Source organism: Telopea speciosissima, chromosome 1 (genome assembly GCF_018873765.1).
Source record: "Telopea speciosissima isolate NSW1024214 ecotype Mountain lineage chromosome 1, Tspe_v1, whole genome shotgun sequence".
Classification (NCBI taxonomy): Eukaryota; Viridiplantae; Streptophyta; class Magnoliopsida; order Proteales; family Proteaceae; genus Telopea; species Telopea speciosissima.
In genome coordinates, this window is record NC_057916.1 from 6,331,614 (window position 1) to 6,350,646 (window position 19,033).

At 37.9% G+C, this 19,033-nt stretch overlaps 3 protein-coding genes across 3 annotated transcripts; 1 reads left to right on the top strand and 2 right to left on the bottom strand.

The window, feature by feature from the left end:
* Positions 1-227: 227 nt before the first annotated feature.
* Positions 228-2,671, bottom strand: LOC122660675 (pentatricopeptide repeat-containing protein At2g29760, chloroplastic-like). Its single transcript, XM_043855987.1, has 2 exons — positions 824-2,671; positions 228-745 (listed from the first exon to the last, which is right to left on the bottom strand). The coding sequence occupies exon 1, from the start codon at positions 2,394-2,396 to the stop codon at positions 837-839; it is 1,560 nt and encodes a 519-aa protein (XP_043711922.1). The 5' UTR covers positions 2,397-2,671; the 3' UTR covers positions 228-745; positions 824-836.
* Positions 2,672-6,058: 3,387 nt separating this feature from the next.
* On the top strand, positions 6,059-12,413 carry LOC122648997 (phosphatidylinositol transfer protein 3-like). Its single transcript, XM_043842338.1, has 6 exons — positions 6,059-6,158; positions 9,238-9,331; positions 9,500-9,676; positions 9,760-9,858; positions 10,916-11,158; positions 11,891-12,413. Exons 2-6 carry the CDS (start codon positions 9,257-9,259, stop codon positions 12,278-12,280), a joined length of 984 nt encoding a protein of 327 aa, XP_043698273.1. The 5' UTR covers positions 6,059-6,158; positions 9,238-9,256; the 3' UTR covers positions 12,281-12,413.
* A 1,035-nt stretch (positions 12,414-13,448) lies between these two features.
* Positions 13,449-18,849, bottom strand: LOC122648522 (type I inositol polyphosphate 5-phosphatase 5-like). The gene is made up of 10 exons (XM_043841730.1): positions 18,766-18,849; positions 18,516-18,627; positions 18,350-18,427; positions 18,094-18,181; positions 17,873-17,977; positions 16,915-17,488; positions 16,540-16,727; positions 16,304-16,412; positions 13,750-13,898; positions 13,449-13,668 (listed from the first exon to the last, which is right to left on the bottom strand). The coding sequence occupies exons 1-10, from the start codon at positions 18,847-18,849 to the stop codon at positions 13,449-13,451; spliced, it is 1,707 nt and encodes a 568-aa protein (XP_043697665.1).
* Between the last annotated feature and the right edge of the window lie 184 nt (positions 18,850-19,033).

Sequence of the window (19,033 nt, forward strand, 5' to 3'; positions counted from 1 at the left end):
GTGCAACCCAGTGCTCGGTTCCCATCCTTCTAACAACTAATCACTTCCCACCACTTCACTTCCAGGACGTTCAATTAAGTGGACAATTTATGAACCCCATATGGTAAGTAAGCAGTGTCTAGACATGAAACATTCTCTTGGTGAGGTTGATGGCAAGGTTCTCCGAATTCATTTACTGGAGAACCCACATATGTAAAGGCTGAAGTTCCCTTGGCACCCAAGCTCCTCCAAGCAACTGATCTTTCTTGAAACATGAAGTGAAAGACCTACATTCCTATATGAGCTAGAAGGATCGAGCTAATACACAGGTGCTTGAGATAGCAGTCTGTACTCATGATTACCATCCATCTAGTCTCATATGAGCTAAAATCATATGGTTAACCCCATTAATGTTTGCATTCAGGTGTAAAATCTATTTCAGTCGAGCTTAAACATGGAAACTTCCTTGGCTCTCCTTACCCTCTCTGGAATGTCCCGTTTATTCCTCACAAGCATATACATTTGAGAGGAACAAATAGATACCAGAGATAAAAAGACTGCAACCTATTAATCTCAATGGTAGTCACAGCAAGTTAAACATTCATACTGCAAATTTCAGGCTCTTTTTTACCACAAATGAGAGGAGAGCAGATCTGAGATAATTCTACTCCGGGGTAGCTTAAGCTTCTAGGTAACTGACCTTTTCTCATACTTAATGCAGAGCAACAAGACCTATAACCCATCCTAGGAGGTTCAGAGGTTGGATATCAAGATGCCTAAGATATCCAAATACACAACAGAAGGAACTTTCTTTGAATGCTATTCATATGCTGCCAGTCAAGATGGCAAACATGCAGCTATCTGTAACCAAGATGGTCTAGTTGGTGGTTGCTCAGCTCCAGCCATTTTTCCACTCTTGGCTGGCTGTTTGCCTCAATCAAACTTAAACCCGGTATCTTCCTTATCCCTCCTTCCTCCATCTTCCTCCTTATATTCTCCACCAGGTTCCATTTACCCTTTGAAGCATATATATTTGAAAGAAGCACATAGTCTCCGCAGTGATCTGACTGCAGCTTGAATAGATTCTCAATGGCAGTCTCAGCCAAAATGACATTTGAATGCAATCTGCAAGCACTGAGAAGGGCCCTCCAAACTATTGCATTTGGCTGAATTTCCATTGAAAGGATGAAAGCATGTGCCTCCTTGAGCCGGCCTGCTCGTCCAAAGAGGTCTATCATGCATCCATAGTGTTCGATTTTTGGAGCAATGCAGTACTTATTTCTCATGGTTTCAAAGTAGTAAACTCCTTGATCAACCAGACCTGCATGGCTACAAGCACTCAGAACACCTAAAAAGGTGATTCCATCGGGCTTCTGACCAGAATCTAACATTAGCAAGAAGAGGTCAAGTGCTTCCCTTGAGTGTCCATGCATGGCTAGCCCTACAATCATGGATGTCCAGGCCATGACGTCCCGTTTTGACATCTTATTAAAGACTTCTCTCGCCTCATTGATACACCCACATTTTGAATACATATCAACCAAGGCAGTGTCCAACATTTGATTTGAATTGAAGCTCTTCTCTTGAGCATATAGGTGAATCCTCTTTCCAATATCTAGTGCCCCTACATTAGCACAAGCTCGCAGTGTACTTACCAATGTGGTCTCATCTGGGTCCAAGCTGCTCACTTCCAGTTTCTGAAACAGTTCTAGAGCTTCACTGGAACGGCTATTGAAGACGTAACCTCCTATAAGTGCGTTCCAAACGCCAATGTCTTTCCTCTGCATGTCCTTGAAAATCTTCTTAGCCATGTCAATCTGCTTACATTTTGCATACATGTCTATAAGAGCAGTCCCGACATTGATATTTGATTCGAAGTCAGATGGGTTTTCAGCTACATAAGCATGAATCCATCTCCCAAGCTCAAGGTCCTTGTTCTGTGCACAAGCAGAGATCACGCCTACCATGGTCACATAATCGGGTCTGATACCCTCCCCCCACATCCATTTAAACATTCTCAACCCACCATTGGGCAGTCCATTCTGTACATAACCTGAAATCATGGCATTCCAAGTAACAATATTTCGACTACCCATTTCCTCAAACACCTTCTCAGCAGAGCCCAGGTCGGCACAAGAAGAGTAAAGATGAATGGCAGTGTTGGCAACAAAGAGATGTGACGCATGACTGCTTTTCATGGCAAGACTGTGGACAGCTCTCCCAGTCTCGAGCATGTGAGACCGAGCACAAGCCTTGAAGACAAAAGCATAAGTGAAGCTCTCCAATGGAATAGAATGCCGAAACATTTGTAAGAAAACAAGGAGAGCACGGTGAGGGGTTTGGCTGATGGCGAAGCCTCTGATGATAGTGTTCCATGTAAACTGGTTTGGGTGTTGGGCTTGAGTAAATATAAGCATGGAATGGGTCAGGCCATTGTTTTGTTGGAATTTGATGGCCGAGGCTTCCACAAGCTTTCCAATCAAGAACTGATTGTGTTGGAATCCTAAGGTTGTGATGTGGGCATGCACTTGGTTCAGTTGCCTGAAAGTAGAGCATCGATCTAAAAGAAAGAGAAGTTCCTGGGCTTTCTGGGTGCGGTGATCAAAGTCTGCGCTGGAGGGGAAAGGTCTGAAAGTGGAGTTTGAAGATGTGAGTTTGAAGCAAGTTTGGGTCAGAGAACGCCGGCTGAAAATTGAATACATTCCATATACAGATTATAGACAGTACAGTGCAGTAGTCGCAGTCCTCGTAAGAGGCGAGGCCGCAAGAGCAAGGGCAAGACCCTAATAGACTTTCTAGAAAAATTGGAAGCATGCTGAACTTGGTCCATCCCTTGACTTCGACTTTCGAAGACCTCTGTAGCTGGAGGTGTCCGGCCTTTGGCTGACTAATTCCTTCAGGTCTCAGTGCACAGACCCTACAACACACACGAAGAAGGAGTTATTGGGGGCTCCATATTTATCAAGGAGTTTCTTCTTAGACAGGTGGCCCGAAGGGGGGAGGTTAAGTCGAACTCAAGACCTTCAGTTTCCTTAGGCCTCATCCCTTGCCAATTGCACTGTCCTTTGGCCTTGATGTTGACTTTTTCTTATTCAAAAATCTTGGAAAGAAATCTATATACCATCTGTGCGTAATAGAATCTCCATGCCCAACCAATGGATTGGTTGGTAGGGGAAGGGATGCCACACGTTTTTTTTTTTAAAAAGGATCCATATGTTAGGAAGGAGAGAGAATATGAAAATATACACTAGCTTATGTACACAGGTATTGATCATTGGCGATATTGATACGTATTTGTAATATAATCATCAAGGTGATAAAGGATCAAAACAACATTTTTTTTTTAAACAAAAGATGGATGTTCGTATCATATTGGCTGATCTATGTCGATCAAGTATAAACATCGGTTACAACCGATACTGATACCAAAAATCGTGGACCTGACATATTAGAAAAATAATATGTTACACAATTTCACACTTGGTTTTAACAAACTCCTCAAAATATATGTGTTGAAACCTTGATTGAAGATGGGAAGACTAGGTTATATATACATGTGAAAGGAAAAAAAACAAAAGGACCGCCGAGTTTACATTAACAAAAGTCAAAGGCTCTCTAATTTGGAAAGCAATAATATTTATTCTAATTTCCTCAAAAAAGTGAAATACTACTAATTAATTATTCAGTTATATAATTAGGAGAAGGCATGTTAAAGTGTGCATCCAAACAAAAAGTAAAGAAAAATATAGGCTTTGGAGGAATTTCAACTACTTAAATAATTATCCAATATTAGCAAGTTTCTTACCTTTAAGGCAGTGTTTGGCATGCAATCAAGGGGAGTCCACTTGCTACGAGACGCATTCTATGAGGGAAAAAATGAATTTGATCTATGAGACTCAAATGAATTGGTGACTTTTTATAAAAAAAAAAAAATCTAAGAATTGAGTTTGGATAAAGGAAAAGTTTCCCCTTTTATCTGTTGTTAGGCTTATTTTTGTCTAGTTTTGAATGGATCCTTTTTGTTTCCCTTTTCAATTTTTTTCTATAAAGACAATTATTAGTTTTTCTCAGAAGTTGTAACAATGTCATGAATCATGTTTGGCATCACCACTATTTTTTTTGTTTAGGGTAACTTTCCATGAAAGTAAGTTGACCCTTTAGAATAATTATTTATTATAAATTCATTTGTATGGGACAAAACTTATTAATATTTCTGTATATTATTTTAGTTACCAAATGGCATTATCTGGTCAATTTAACCTCATGCTATTTAATAATACTCTAATATATATATGTGGAGAGAGAGAGAGGGAGAAAAGAAGAGAAGAAGTAGAATCCTATTCTATTAAAAAGTAAAATGTTGATATAGACATTTTTAAAGAAGAAGGGAATTCTATTAAACAATAGGGGATTGATGATCTCCACACGACAGTAATTGTGTCACGTGGGACTAAAATTTGGTGAAAAAGTAGATCTCAAAGTCTTCTATTCACATGTCAAGTTTCAGCTAAAGCAAAGTTTATCATATGACAAAATAAAATATTAAAAAATTCAGAACGAGGGATCCATTGACTTACATAAAAAGATAAATGATTGAATTAGAACTTGAAATTTGACATGTGGCTAATCCACAATATCCCCAAAATATCCACGGTCAAGATTACCACATCATCTTTCCATGAAGTACACATCGCACATCACCCCGCATGCGGCAAGCTAGAGGGCCACACCAATTGGGGGCATGAGATAGTGCATCATACAAGATGGCTAGGAGGTCATTTCAAAAAGGGAAGAAAGAAATAGATACAACAGACAATAGCTTGCGGTATGCAGGTGGTGTGCTAACCTTTTCCCATATTTTAAGATAAAGTTTAGTGAACGAGTTTTCTATGGCAATATAGTTCAAATTCCTTGGTAATAAACCAGTTTTTCTTCTACCCAAAAAAAAAAAAAAAAAAAAAAACCAGTTTTTCTTAGGAATCTTTCTCAAAAATAAATTTCAAAGGTTGGTAAATCAGATTACCCAAAAAAAAATTTCAAAGTTCAAATAGCCCTCTACCAAAAGCCAAAAAAATAAAAAAAAATAGGTGAAGGCTCGGCATGCTAGTGCTATTCAGAGTTCAAATAGTCCTCTATCAAAAATGAAAATGGACAATTTGGTAGATCTAATAGATTAAAAAAACAAGTAAGTTTACAAGAAAATTAAGTGTAAACAAACTCAATCTTACTTATTTTGTAATTAGTTGATTTGGGTAATTTTCTCCCAAAAAAAAAAAAAAAACAATAAAAAGAATAAAGGTTGGGTACATTGGCGCTGTACCTAATCTATGTCTGTTGCTCTCCAGTTCTAAAAAAGGTAAAAAGGTTGGATTGGGCACCTCTCCAAAGAACCCAGCACCCAGGGACTGCCTGGAGGGCATCCAGTCGTTGGGTTGTATTGTACATATTCTGATGGTTGTCTAGATGTGCATTGGAATGTGTGCACCACAACCTAGCCTTGGGATGCCTCCCTGGATACTGGGCTCTTGAGTCCTGGGAGAGAAGCCGGATCCAAAAAGGTTGGGTACGCTGGCAACAAATTTCAAGGATATTCTACAATCATCACCCCTGCGTGCTCCAGTGCGTGTTGGTAAAATGCCGAAAAAATAGAAGAGGACAAGGGAAAGGGAAGGAGAAAATATATGGAGTAATATATCTTATGGGTACAAAAAATACTTTCTTGGGGAATATTCTCTCAGCTTAATCCTGGTTTAATTAAATATGGATTATTCCCCTCAGCTTAATCCCAATTTAATTAAATATGGATCTAATTTTTAGTAGGAAAAATATAAATTCCCTTTATCAAATTATAACGAGACTACCGAACACTTCAGAGTTGAAATTTCCATCTTCAGGCTCAGAGAGAGAGAGAATTTAAATTTAAAATGCTTGGAACTGACGCCATTCCCTCTTCTTCCTCTTAAACTTTCGTCAGATCTCTCGTCTTTCTTTCTCACTGTTCTCCTTCAAAAGTCAGCAGCAAAACTTCCTTTTCTCCGACCGATTCTACTATTGATGATCAGACTTCGTCTGTTCTTGACAAGTCGAGATTGAGTTGCGCTTAGGATCGTTTTTTCGTACAATCTAAATACTTCACTTTTGGGCGGAGAGGAGTGAGGCTTTGGATAATCTGACACCAGGTAAGTTGTTCATATTAGAATTCGTTAACTGGGTTTGATTATTGTGGCGCTATTCATCTTTTCTGGGAATTTCTTTACACTTTGTTTGTTGTTTTGTCTCCTTTGAAACCCTTGACTAGTCCATCTGGTTTGTCATCTAAGAACATTTTGGATAGCAATGAAAAACTTGAACTGCTAATTCTCAATAATCTCCAAATTGCTACTGCTAATTTTGATCTGATGGTATTATATGGCATGAACTTCAACTATTCCAGCTATGTTCCCTTTTTGTGATCTGGAAATTGTTATCCGAAAAATTTGTTACCGAGAAATACCATGGGCTTGACTTACAGTGCTTGATTTTGCAATGGATGGAACTCTGCTGCTAAACAGCTGACCATATTTAATTGGTTGCATTTGAAACTCTCACCTCACCCATCTAAAATTGCTGAAAAACTTTTCTGGCAAACCCTACCGATAAAAAAAGAGAGGAAATTATCAGGTTGAGAAGTTAAAAGCAAGAGTGCAGACCTCATATCATTTGGTCAATGATAGAAGATACCCTGAGGATCTATTTTCTCTTGCTTTAATGCTTTCTCAGTTTATTAGTTAATCATAACTTGGATTGTGATGAGTTCGCTGCAACTGTATAGTTACGAGACTACCGAGGTTAGGTCAGTTGGAATGAACAAGCCTATTTGATATTCATTTTGAATATTTAATTTAACTGTTAACCTCTTTGTTACAAGATGTCTGAGAGTTTCCGATTATTGACCATTTCTTCAGAACAGTCCCCCCTCCCCCCCCTTCTTTTGTTCCAATTTCTGTAATATAATCGGATCTAGAAGTGCATGAATTGAAATTATCCGAGGGATATGAATTTTTTATTGGATGACTCGAGTGCAGAGCCTGGTAATGGCATGTAAGATGCACATTGTTGTAACTAGTTCATTTAGAAAATATGAGTATTGTTGGTGTGAGTTACATGGCCTTGGAGGCTTCTTTACTTGGATGGTGATGCAAGTCAAGAATTGATTCTAAAGACCTGTTCTCATCATTGCTTGAATCTAGAATGACTTCGGGGTTGCTTCTCTGGTCTCATGACCTAGTAATCTTCTATTGTCAGTGATTGATTTGAGTTATGCCTGCTGCATCCGAAATGGTGGAAAGGAAGGGTTGAAGTATAGGAGTAATGTGTGACAAGTACCTGGTTATCTAATCTGGAGTCAGTTACAAGTTCTACTCTTCTAATGTGGTCCGAAAATTTAATTTACAGTTTGAAGGTTAAAAATGCAAGGTTCAAAATGACACCTATATTGCTTTAGTGATGAACAGTGCTGAAGGGCTATATTTAGTTAATATCTAAAAATAAAGAAAGTTCACGGTATAAAATATAAGAACTTTCAGGAAAAAAGGGGGGGGGGGGAGATTTGGTTCTTGAATCAATTAGGGTCTCTTACCAATCTCCATAAAGCAATAGTGAAGTCTATATTTTAATTTTCTTGCTTTGGATAAATGCCAGATCTTGGAATTCATATAGGTGCCAGGCAAAAGTTTGCTTCGAGTATTGACATTAATTTTGATACAGATGTGCACCAACGATTTGTGGAGTCTATGGTGGGGGACAAAGTGATTGTTCTTTCTTTTTAATTCAAATGGCACCTGTATTGATATCTTAATGGTATCTCAAAACTTTTAAGTGTCTACAACCTGATATTTCAAACATGCATCTCCTTTACAAAAGTTATGGTTATATTGCAAATATTTACTCTCTCAATGTCAACCACCAGCTATCTTCCAATGAAGCTCTTTGAATACCAATGAATTCAATTCAATGGGTAGGAGCCAACATTCAGCCTTTGACTTCTCAGGATAGTGATCAAATATAGAATTTGTTTCCATAGAACAGAACCTCTTAGGTTGTTCTTTAGGTTTAGGACTTTCTTTTCTTTTATGTAAATACCACCCTAAATCTCAAGGGAGCATTTCTGAAGTTGCACTGGAGGAAATCCTGTTAAAGAAACTTCTGTTCAAATGTATCTGGTGATCTTAACATGATCTGGTCTTCAATTTTGAGAGCATGCTCTCAAAATTTCAATTGTGCCAAAGAAGCAGGAGATTAGTGAGGATCTTTTTGATGGCCATCTTGTATCCAAAAGGACCAGATGTTATCAATATTTTAGTCAAGTGGAAAGAGTAGGCTGTTTTTGAGAGCGTTTTCCAGAAACTGAATTCCAATAGCTTAGTCCTGAGCTTTATGGGCAATACTAAGATATCCACCTAATGGAGCCAAGTTCCTTTAAGATGGGAGGAGTTGATGGGAATCAAAGACCACGATCTGGACTAAAGGGATGTCGCTTCAGACCTCCAAAATGCATAACTTAAAGTGGGTTGTGATATGCAATCGGCCTTCACAGGGGCTAATGCTCAATAACATTTGGACTGACGGCCTAAAGTTGTACATGGAGTCCCATAAGCATGGGACTGTCCTAGCAATTATTTAAAAGCATGCATGTAAGCTGGTTGTTCCAGTACCAAAAAAGAAAAAAGAAATAGAGTTTATTAGTACTAGAAACTAGGAAAACGATATTTAGTAGATCTTAAAGAGGTATCTTTCCCTCTTTTTCTGCCTTTCATAATATGGGTGAATGCGGAGGCTCTTTAAATGCTTTCCTGAATTCCTGAGTGAATAGGGTGAGATATTGTTATGTTGGAGCTGAATTTTATGAATGGCAACAAAGGAACTATGACCAAGCCGAACAGTGTTTTTATTTCAGAATTGATGGTTATTAATACTGGTACGCCATAACTATCCAAAAAAAATACTGGTATGCCTTCCTTGCATGAAATTCTCCCCCCCTCCCCGCGCTCTAATCCTGTGGAATTGTCTTGATTTGCCATACATGACCAGTGTATCCTATGGAATTCTCTTGTACTGTTCATGTGGTAATTGAACTTCCACCCGTGGGCTGTGGCAGTTTTTCATTTTGTCTTGTTATTAAAGACCCAGAAGAGAGTAAAAACAGAAATTACCCTGTTGGCATTTTTTTTTGGTGGCCAAAGTTACCATAATAACAATCTTTCAACTATTTGGATATAGGAATTCCTCTTTGAACATTATGAGCGCTGTTTTGAAGAAAAGCACTTCAACTGGCAATGAAAAACTGTTAACATCTGAAGAGAAGCAGGAAAAGGTACTCCTGATCAACTGTTGTGATTCCTTAGTTAATTCATTCCAAGTTTGGTTATTGATATGCATTTACTTCTATGGAAACTGAACCATGTCTTAGTACACATGTTTGGGAGATGCAATTAAAATATTGTTAAAAACTTTGGAAATATTTTGGAGCTTATGGTTGCAGATTAATGAGGTGAGGATGTTGTTAGGGACATTGCCAGATAAGCTGTCCATATTCTGTTCTGATGCATTGATTTCAAGATATTTGAGGGCGCGGAACTGGAACATTAAAAAAGCAACTAAAATGCTTAAGGAAACATTGAAATGGAGGTCCGAGTACAAGCCTGAAGAAATTCGCTGGGTACATTACCTTTTTAGATCACAAGACATTTATGTGATGATTTGATCCTAGAGCATTATTACCCTAATTTTCTTGCAATGTAGGAAGAGGTTGCTCATGAAGCTGAGACAGGGAAAATATACAGATTGAATTATGTCGACAAGCATGGGAGAAGTGTTCTTGTCATGCGACCTAGTTGTCAGGTTTGTGTGTGTGTGTGTGTGAAGGTTAGCATTAGAAGTTTGGAATATCTATAATATCAGTAGATCTCTCTCTCTCTCTCCACTGGGTACACCCTTTTTATAGTTCGGATCACAAGATAATTTCAATATTTGAGTGGGCAAGATATAAAAGGTGGCCCATCAATTATGTGGCTGGTATTGATGAGCATGCTACCACATCAAAGTCCTGAGTGACAAATTTCTAAATGCATGTATTTGGAGCATTTTGTAGGCATCTTTCATAAATTAATACTGTTACATTTCATTTTTTAGGGAAAATTTCAGTCTCCCTGTAGCATATCTGTATTTACTATTGTTCCCCTCAAATACTTTTGCTCAACTATACCCAATTTTCTGACTTACAGAACACTTTCTTCTTTCCTTCATCTTAAATTCCAGCATTGCCTCTCATAGCATTTTTTTTAAACAATTTACAATGCATTATATCTAGTAGGGGTGCTACATGATGTGTTGTGTTTTATTTTTGTATTGTTTTTAATTTTATATTTGTGTCCTTTTTTAAAGCTCCCTTTACAATATTAGTAATTCCTCCTTTTTTTTTCTTACTAGACCTACATATTTTCTCAATAAATGTTACAATTGCTGATAATCGAATCAAGACAATGTTTCACCAAAAACATGAACGGAAATGTGTATGTGTCCAGATGGTTAGAACCATCAGCTAGTATCGGCCATACTTTGATCTAATTTATTCTGGCCAGAAGGCAGTGCAAGTAAAATATATCTAAACCTGGATGTATAATGTTCCACAATTTGGTTCAAGACAAACAAGTGTTTGAGTTGTTAAGTGATTTGCTATAAGGGGTAAAGTTGGAATCTAAGTTCTAGGAGTGGAGAAAGTGTTGTGAAGTTTAACAACTTGGGTACAATTGTACAAAATTATGACAGGAGAGTATCAGTCGATATAAGTATTCTAAATAGGAGATATTGAAAATTTCCTATTTGTAACTGGACCCTGTTTTTATGTGTGTCAGTGTTTTGCCTTGATTACTCTTTCCTGCTTCGTGTTGAACTGCAGAACACAAAGTCAACCAAAGGACAAATTAGGTACTTGGTATATTGCATGGAGAATGCAATTTTAAATCTGTCACCTGAACAAGAACAGATGGTCTGGCTAATTGATTTTCACGGCTTCAATCTGTCAAATATTTCTGTGAAGGTTACTAAGGAAACAGCCCACGTTTTACAAGAACATTACCCAGAAAGGCTTGGTCTGGCGATCCTGTACAATCCACCCAGGATCTTTGAATCCTTTTGGAGGGTAAATCTTTCTCTTCTGATTTTTTAATATTAATTTTCCCATTCATAAGTTATAATGAAAATCAGGCCCAGTCTGGGTTCTCAGGGCTCAGCAAAGCCCTGGTGGATTGTAAATCTTTCTTTTCTGTTTCTTTTTTTAATATTAAATTTTCCATTAATAATTTAAAGAAAATTATGAATGGGAAAATCTAAGGCCTAAGCCGAGGCCCGACTCGGGCCTGGAAATCCCAACCCTAGCCTATCACCCCCTCGTTTGAAGATGGTTGAAGGATTGGGATTCTTTTCAAACCATGTCAATCTCTTTGCAGTATGCGCACAGATTAAATCTATGATCTGATAATTGTAGATGGTAAATGCTATCTATGAAGTAATTAGCAAGGTGGACCTCGACAAATGAAGTAATTAGCAGGATGCTCCATGCAGAGGATCTGGATTCGCAAGATATCTCCTTGATTAATATTATACCATTCATTTGTTCATTCTTTCTTATGGTATAAAAAATTTTTTGCAAATACAGTTGAGTCACATGATCAGCTGGTCATCCTCTGCACTGAAAGTGGAACAACTCAGTGGTTTCTTCCAAGTTTTGTTGTGAATACATGTGTGGGATGTATGCAGTTGAGAGATTTCTCGTGTGCTCATTATAGATTTAGCTTTGTTAATATTAGCAAATTTTGTTTGAAACTCCTTTCTTGCGGCAGCCCTTGATGTTTAATGGACTCTATTGTTGCAGGTGGTGAAACCCTTTTTAGAACCCAGGACTTCTAGGAAAGTAAATTTTGTTTACTCAGGTGACCTCAACACCAAGAAGACTATGGAGGACCTCTTTGACATGGACAAGTTGGAGGTGGCATTTGGAGGGAATAGTCAAACAGGTTTTAACATTGCCGACTATGCTGAAAGGATGAGAGAAGATGACAAGAGAATGCCCACATTTTGGACCAGAGAGAATTCTCTTGTCAACCCACAACCAGCACTGGCAAATGCCCCTCCTTTTGATCAAGCTGACGCAGAATCAGGTTCTGATGACTCCAGAGAGAACAATTCATTCTCTCCAGGGGTTGATTCAGAAGAATGCACTGATAGTTCACCAGTGGCCAATGGTAGTAGCTGTGATGCTTGAGATATAAATTCTGATTAAGGGACAACTAAATTGGGCAGTCCCTGGGATAAAGTAAACTAAAGAGTTCGCTTTTCTCTTAATTTAGATTAGAACCTTGAAATCAACCCGATATCTCTTTCTCTCTCTCCCAGCCCCTCCCCTCCCTTTCCCCCAACAAAAGAATGATCTCTCTTTCTCTCCCTCATGTTTGTTCCTGTTTTTTTTCTTTTTTTTTCTTTTCCTTTTGGGATGAATATGTTTGTTCCTGTTAATTGCACCTTTGTTGTAAACAAAAGTATTGTCACGAGGATGGAGCTCTGGAAGACATGAGCTTGAGGAGGGATTTCCCAGAATTTCTGCTTTCAATGTTCATTCTTCATTCTTGCATGTTGTTATGTTACTAATACATTCACTATGCTGATGAGAAGCCATTCAAACTAATGCAAATATTCACAATCTCTTCTTTATACCCACTTCATTTACCACGACACAAAGTCTTGACTTAGGAAGATCTCAGAAAACCGTTTGTGACTTTGTGCTCATTCTTACATCTTGTGTTTTCTATCTAAGTTTAAGAGTGAATATATTGCTTTTCGTTTGGTAATCAGATGAAAATGAGTAGAGAAGTGGTTCAAAACTACAATCATTCCATTTTGTATTTGGGAGTAGTTTTTCTAGTCTAGCAGCAAGTTTAGACTCTAGAGAGTGCAAAATATATTAGATACTAAGTAGCAGGGAGGAACATAATTTTGTATAGTAGAACCTATTAAATTTTCATCCAAATTTGTAAAATAACAGAAGAAAGTAAAATATTTCCTTTACTTTGTCTACTTTCAGGCATTTTACGTCGACACAAACAAAGCCTATGTACAAATTGTTGGTAGAACACACCCTCTCAAACACTCTCCTCTCCTTTGATATTTTCTGCTACTCTCTCTCTTCCTTGACCATGTGGGTCATCACTGTGTATAAATTATGAGGAACACCCTTTTGTGTGTCCATTGATTTGGCGTGGAATATACCAATACATGTGGGAGATGTGTAGATCCCTTCCCCTTAAAAAATTAGCAGGTTCATTTCTCTGTTGACCAATAAACACCAATTGTTAGTAGGCTTCTCTACTAACAAATTAGTGAGTAAATTATAAATGATTTAAGAGAATGTACATACATGTTAAGGATTAAGTAGTTCAAAACTCGTAGAAGCTATGTCTTTGAGGTATGCAATCCTCATACTCCATCCTGGTTCCAAGAGTTGAGAATCCCTTCATCCTAACCCTGCTATTGTCCCTCAACTTCGATTCTGCTATAAAGACTGCGCAAACAGGTCTGTGATCTGAGAATCTTGACTCCCCACGGGTGTAAGATAACTGTTCCATGCCTTTGCCAAACCATAATATTCGATCACACCTGGAATTCAAGCTCTTTGTTATTAATCAATTTATTTCATGTAGGTCCATGGACATGAATATGAGAGAGAGAGAGAGAGACCATGCAGGGGTTCTACGTTTTTTCTTGGATTTGATGGTCTCTCCAGCATAAGAGTCAGAGTTGTGTGAGTATTTGTAGGTAGGAGCAAACATAATCCTCCCTTCGTTAAACCCTGTGAATACTCTTCCGGCTTCCCTCTCTATATTCAACTGTACTCAAAGATAGAGAAACTAGTTAGATAAAAATTTTCATAATTCAAAAAGGTCGTATATGAATGACACCTCTATAGGTGTATTTAGAATTTGATATCTTTTTATTGTCTCTTGCCTTATTTAAAAGGTTTTAAAGAAATTGATATAAAAGGGCAAAAAGGTAAGATTACATTATCAAAAAGTGTTAGTCTATTTTGTTTCTTTTTTGGTAAATTTGAAAGGTGTTTCTGTTATACACATTTTTCAAGTATGTGAATTGACACTATTGCTTTCGTTAGAAAAAAAAAATTTGTGCGGTATATCATAGGGCAAAAAAATAAAACTACAAATTATTTGAAACCATGAGCAAAGTGTTAATAAGAAACCCCATTAAAAAAAACATAGACATGACATTAGTATAAGTAGTCAGCTGCGTGATTTCATTATTTAGACATGTGCTGATTTCTCTAATTTAGCATATCCCACACATGTGATAATAATGCTTTAAACATTATTTGAAATAATTATTATTTTTATTGAAGCGTTATACACTGAAGAAGAAATAAACGGAGTAATTTAAGAGAGAGCTTTCCTTCTCTGGGGGGAAAGGAAAAGTGGAAAACCCACGGTCTGACCGCTATTATTATTTCTCCAACGATCTACTTAATGGTTTGAACTATCTTTTTCCAGTTATGACATCCATCCAATCCTTATTAATACCGTCTTTTAAAAAATTACTTCCTTCTACCCGAAAAAAAAGGAAAAGAAAAAATACCTCCTTAATCGTGGTATTTTAGGTCATACAATTGAAATGACTGAAATGACTGGCACAGAACAGTTTTGATGGTGTGGGTTCTCCTTTTTGTTTCTATACAAATTAACAAACGCTAAACTCATAATGAGTGCAACATGATTGCTCAATCCTTTGTATGGAAGAATGTGTTGGTTTCCTCCAACCCCAGTTTTAAGGGTTTTTGATGTGGATATCACATGGTGATGTTCAATAGGATTGTTGGGCCAAATAGCAAAACCTAAACCTAAATAGAAAGGATTTCTGGAGTTTAAACCATGGGAGAGGGATGTCGATGATGTCAGTGTGGGACCACCTGTGAAATGATCATCCCACCTCTATTTTTGCTGTTATGTCCCACATGTGAAATGATCATCCTGTAAGATTTTCATAAGGTGGGTTGGTATAGTCCCACTTTATTTTATTAAAATCGATTTAATTGTGTTGATGGGAGCTGCCGTAATGATATTAGTCCAGTTACCATGTATGAACCTAAAATATTGTTTCCTTATCTGAGGATTAAAAGGTCTAACCTCTGCTGAGAATGGGAAGAGACTTATTAGGCACTTTGTTCAAAATATATATTGTTGTTTTCAATGCATCACCCCACAAGAAATCCGGTAAAGATGAATTGCTTATCATGCTTCTGACCATATCCATAAGGGTACGGTTTCGCCTTTCAACCACCCCATTCTGCTCAAGGGATCCTGGCATAGTGTATTGAGCATCAATACCACATTCTTGTAAGAATCTAGCAAACGGTCCAGGGTTGCGCTCAGTTTCATCATATCTGCCATAGTATTCTCTACATTGTTCAAATCCAAAACAAAACCAGTAGAAAAATGTAATCTAACTACTCCTATGTATTCAACTTGGGTCTTCTCTCCATTCCCCATGTAGACCACCATCTCTCCTTCACTTGGTTTCCTCCTGTTTCTTAGTTCCTTTATTCTCAAGCCATTTCTTGTATCCAAAACAATCTGTCTTCTTAGGCGCAACCCTGGACCGTTTCCTAGATTCTTACAAGAATGTGGTATTGATGCTCAATACACTATGCCAGGATCCCTTGAGTAGAATGGGGTGGCTGAAAGGCGAAATCGTACCCTTATGGATGTGGCCAGAAGCATGATAAACAATTCATCTTTACCGAATTTCTTGTGGGGTGATGCATTGAAAACAACAGTATATATTTTGAACAAAGTGCCTAGTAAGTCTGTTCCCAAAACTCCCTATGAGACGTGGACTGGCAAGAAGCCAAATTTATCTCACCTACATGTTTGGGGTTGTGCAGCAGAGGTTAGATCTTTTAACCCTCAGATAAGGAAACAATACTTTAGGTCCACACATGGTAACTGGACTCATACCATTAAGGCAGCTCTCTTCAATACAATTAAACCGATTTTAATAAAATAAAGTGGGACTATGCCAGCCCACCTTATGGAAATCTTACATATCCCACCCCTGTTTTTGCAGTCATTTAGTAAGGTTGGACAGTCCAACTCCCGCCACTGCTGGACAGAATCCTTTTTCGAATATTTTGCCCAAACATGGTGCTCTGATGTAAGCAGCATTTTTTGACCAAACAAAGCCCTTTCAAGCTTTGTAATAGGAAAAAATTAGAGAGCATGCAAACCTGATCTTTTTGAAGAAGAGCATCCCAATCATTATCCTCCAATAAGACCCTCGTTTCTTCATAGCTAAGAGCCATCCGGTAATTTAAATCTCCCAGCCAAATCACTCGGCTGTAGATTTTAGAATCATAAATTTTAAAAAACAAAAACACGAATCAAAGTCAAATAGAATTAACACCACTAATTAGGATTTAACTATTTAAGATAAGAAAAACAGTGGGTTTAATTATGAACATACTCGTGTTCTAAGATATTCTCAGGGATCCTTCCGTTCTTGCAGATCTTGGGGAACTGCGTACTCTTGAGGATCTCAGCTACATCTGAGTTCCTTCTGAGCTCGTCTCCCTCCTTCTCTCCTGAAGCCAAGTGACTGCATACAAAGCAGAAGCTCGTTTCGTGTAATGTCATGCTAATTGCTATGCATCCCTGCAACATTCCATAAACACCTTCATTATCAAAGCTGCGTTTCTGATACACTTGTTGGGACTTGAATAGAACTCATCCTTAAAAGCTAACGGTTAAAGATAAGATATCCAAGTACTTATAAGTCTCTACATCGGACTACTCACTGCCGATGTAAGATTATTAATTTCACGTGAAAAGTAACACTGACCTTGTTACCAAGGTAGCCCATGATCCCTCTCCCAACACAGGTGAGTCTGAGGTGGCCGATATGTTGCACTAGCTCCTTCCTTGCCCACACGGAGAGGAAAAGGCCCACCATTTGTTTGCTGGCTATAAGGCGGTAGTTGGCATGGGTCGGCGATAAAAGTCCATCTGTAGCAGAAAAGAGATCTTCATTTGAGTTCTTATGACGGATTTGGAGAGATGTGGTTCCACCACCTCTTTGAAGGAGTTCGTCTATCTCTGTCATTCTTCTTCTATCCCGAAATGAATTATTGCACTTGCAGCTCTTCAGGTGGCTACTATCTCCCCTCAACTTCCTTCTTAGAGCTTTGAAAGAAGTTTTCTGGGAGAAGAAGCTTCCTTGAGATTTATAATCCTTTGTGTTGCTATTGTTGTGAGTTGAGCCACGGTTTGAGTCAGAAGAATGGAAATTCGATTCTACTTCTAATGGTCTGTTAGTGTTAAGGGCCTGGTTTATTAGTACAAGCCATTTTGCTGCGGGTTCATTGTCTTCACTTACTAGAACATTTCCTGCATTTAGAGGAACGATTTCCTGAAACCTGTAAGAAGAGATAAAAAAGAAACGGACAATTAGGAAATCCATATATATAAGGTAAATCTTCAAGGTTGAGGCTATTATGAGGGCTGGGCTGGGCTGGGCCAGGCCGGGCCGGGCTTTCCCTGAACCCTAGCCCAAGCCTAGCCCCTCCCTGTCAGGGCCTAACATACCTTCAACCCAGCCCAACCTGGCCCTGATTGACCTAGATTTTGATACTGTAGCCTATGAGTGGCCATTTATGACTTAGATAACTTCAGCCAATTTTGGAGATCATTTGGGCTTTTAAATTGAAATTAATTACAAAATTTTCCATAAATTATATTCTCTTCATGCTCTTTCAGTCTTGATGATGAATCATAAAAAAAGGGAAAACAATTTAACATACCCCAAGACATATATGTCTGAAGAGCCCTCCACCTGCAAGAAATCTTCAAGGTTGAGGCCATTATGAGGGCTTCTACCTCCCACATTCCATGTTGCAACAAATATCCTGCAACATAAAATCCCAGTTTGGTTTTTTCATGTGAGATTCAATTCAGACCTATAATATGTAAAGCAATTAGGAGATCTCCTTAATTAAACCCAAAAGAGAGAATTTAATTATACCTGCACTCATGAACTTCTGCTACTGGGGACATTCTACCATCAAAGTTAGAGAGTATGAGGCTTTCCCCGCGTGTTGTTCCATGTCTTTCTGAATGTAAAGAAGAGAAATTAGAAGAGTCAGATTTTCTATCTCCAGACCAATAATAAATTTCTTAACAGATTAAAAAAGAAAGACCCAATAATCATTTCATTGAAAAAGAAAAGCCAACCGGGTTGGAATTTAATTACAAACTCTCTATTGATCTCCCCGGCTCACCTGAGAAGCTTTTTGTCATATAAGGAGATGCGTCCATAAAAATTGCTCTCCTCCTTGAAATAATCCTCTTTTCAAGATCTGTGAACCAAAAAAAAAATCAAAAAAACAACACAGCATATATACAATCTGCACAAATACTGTGGAATAGAATGAAAGGAATATATACCAAGAACAACTTCATTTCTCCCAAATATTTCTTCATCAGTTCTTTTTCTCCATTTCGAACCAAAAATTTTTGGAAGGATGGAAGACTTTGACCCGCCAGAATGAAATTTTAACTAAAATAAATAAATAAATAAGGAGAAAAATTATCAGGGTTAATTAGGCTTATTAATGGAGGAACCTAGTTAAAGAAAGACACCAGCCCAGTAGTGTAAGGGAAGAAAATATTAATTAATGGGTGGTAATTAATGTACCTTCTTTTTCTTATCATTCTCATCGTTGTTCTTCACAGAACTATCATTTGTGTTTGTGTTTGTGTTTGTGCTTACTTCGGTCATTTCAACGTGGGTGGGTGGGTAACCAATTTTGATCGCTCAGAAAAGGAAGACGACGAATTCGTTCAAATTCATAAATCCATCCCTTCAATACTTATTAACAAATCAAAATTAAAGATGAAAAGAAAAAAGAAGGGAAAAAAAAAAAAGTGACGATGGAGAACTCTGCACTTGCTCTATAGAATCT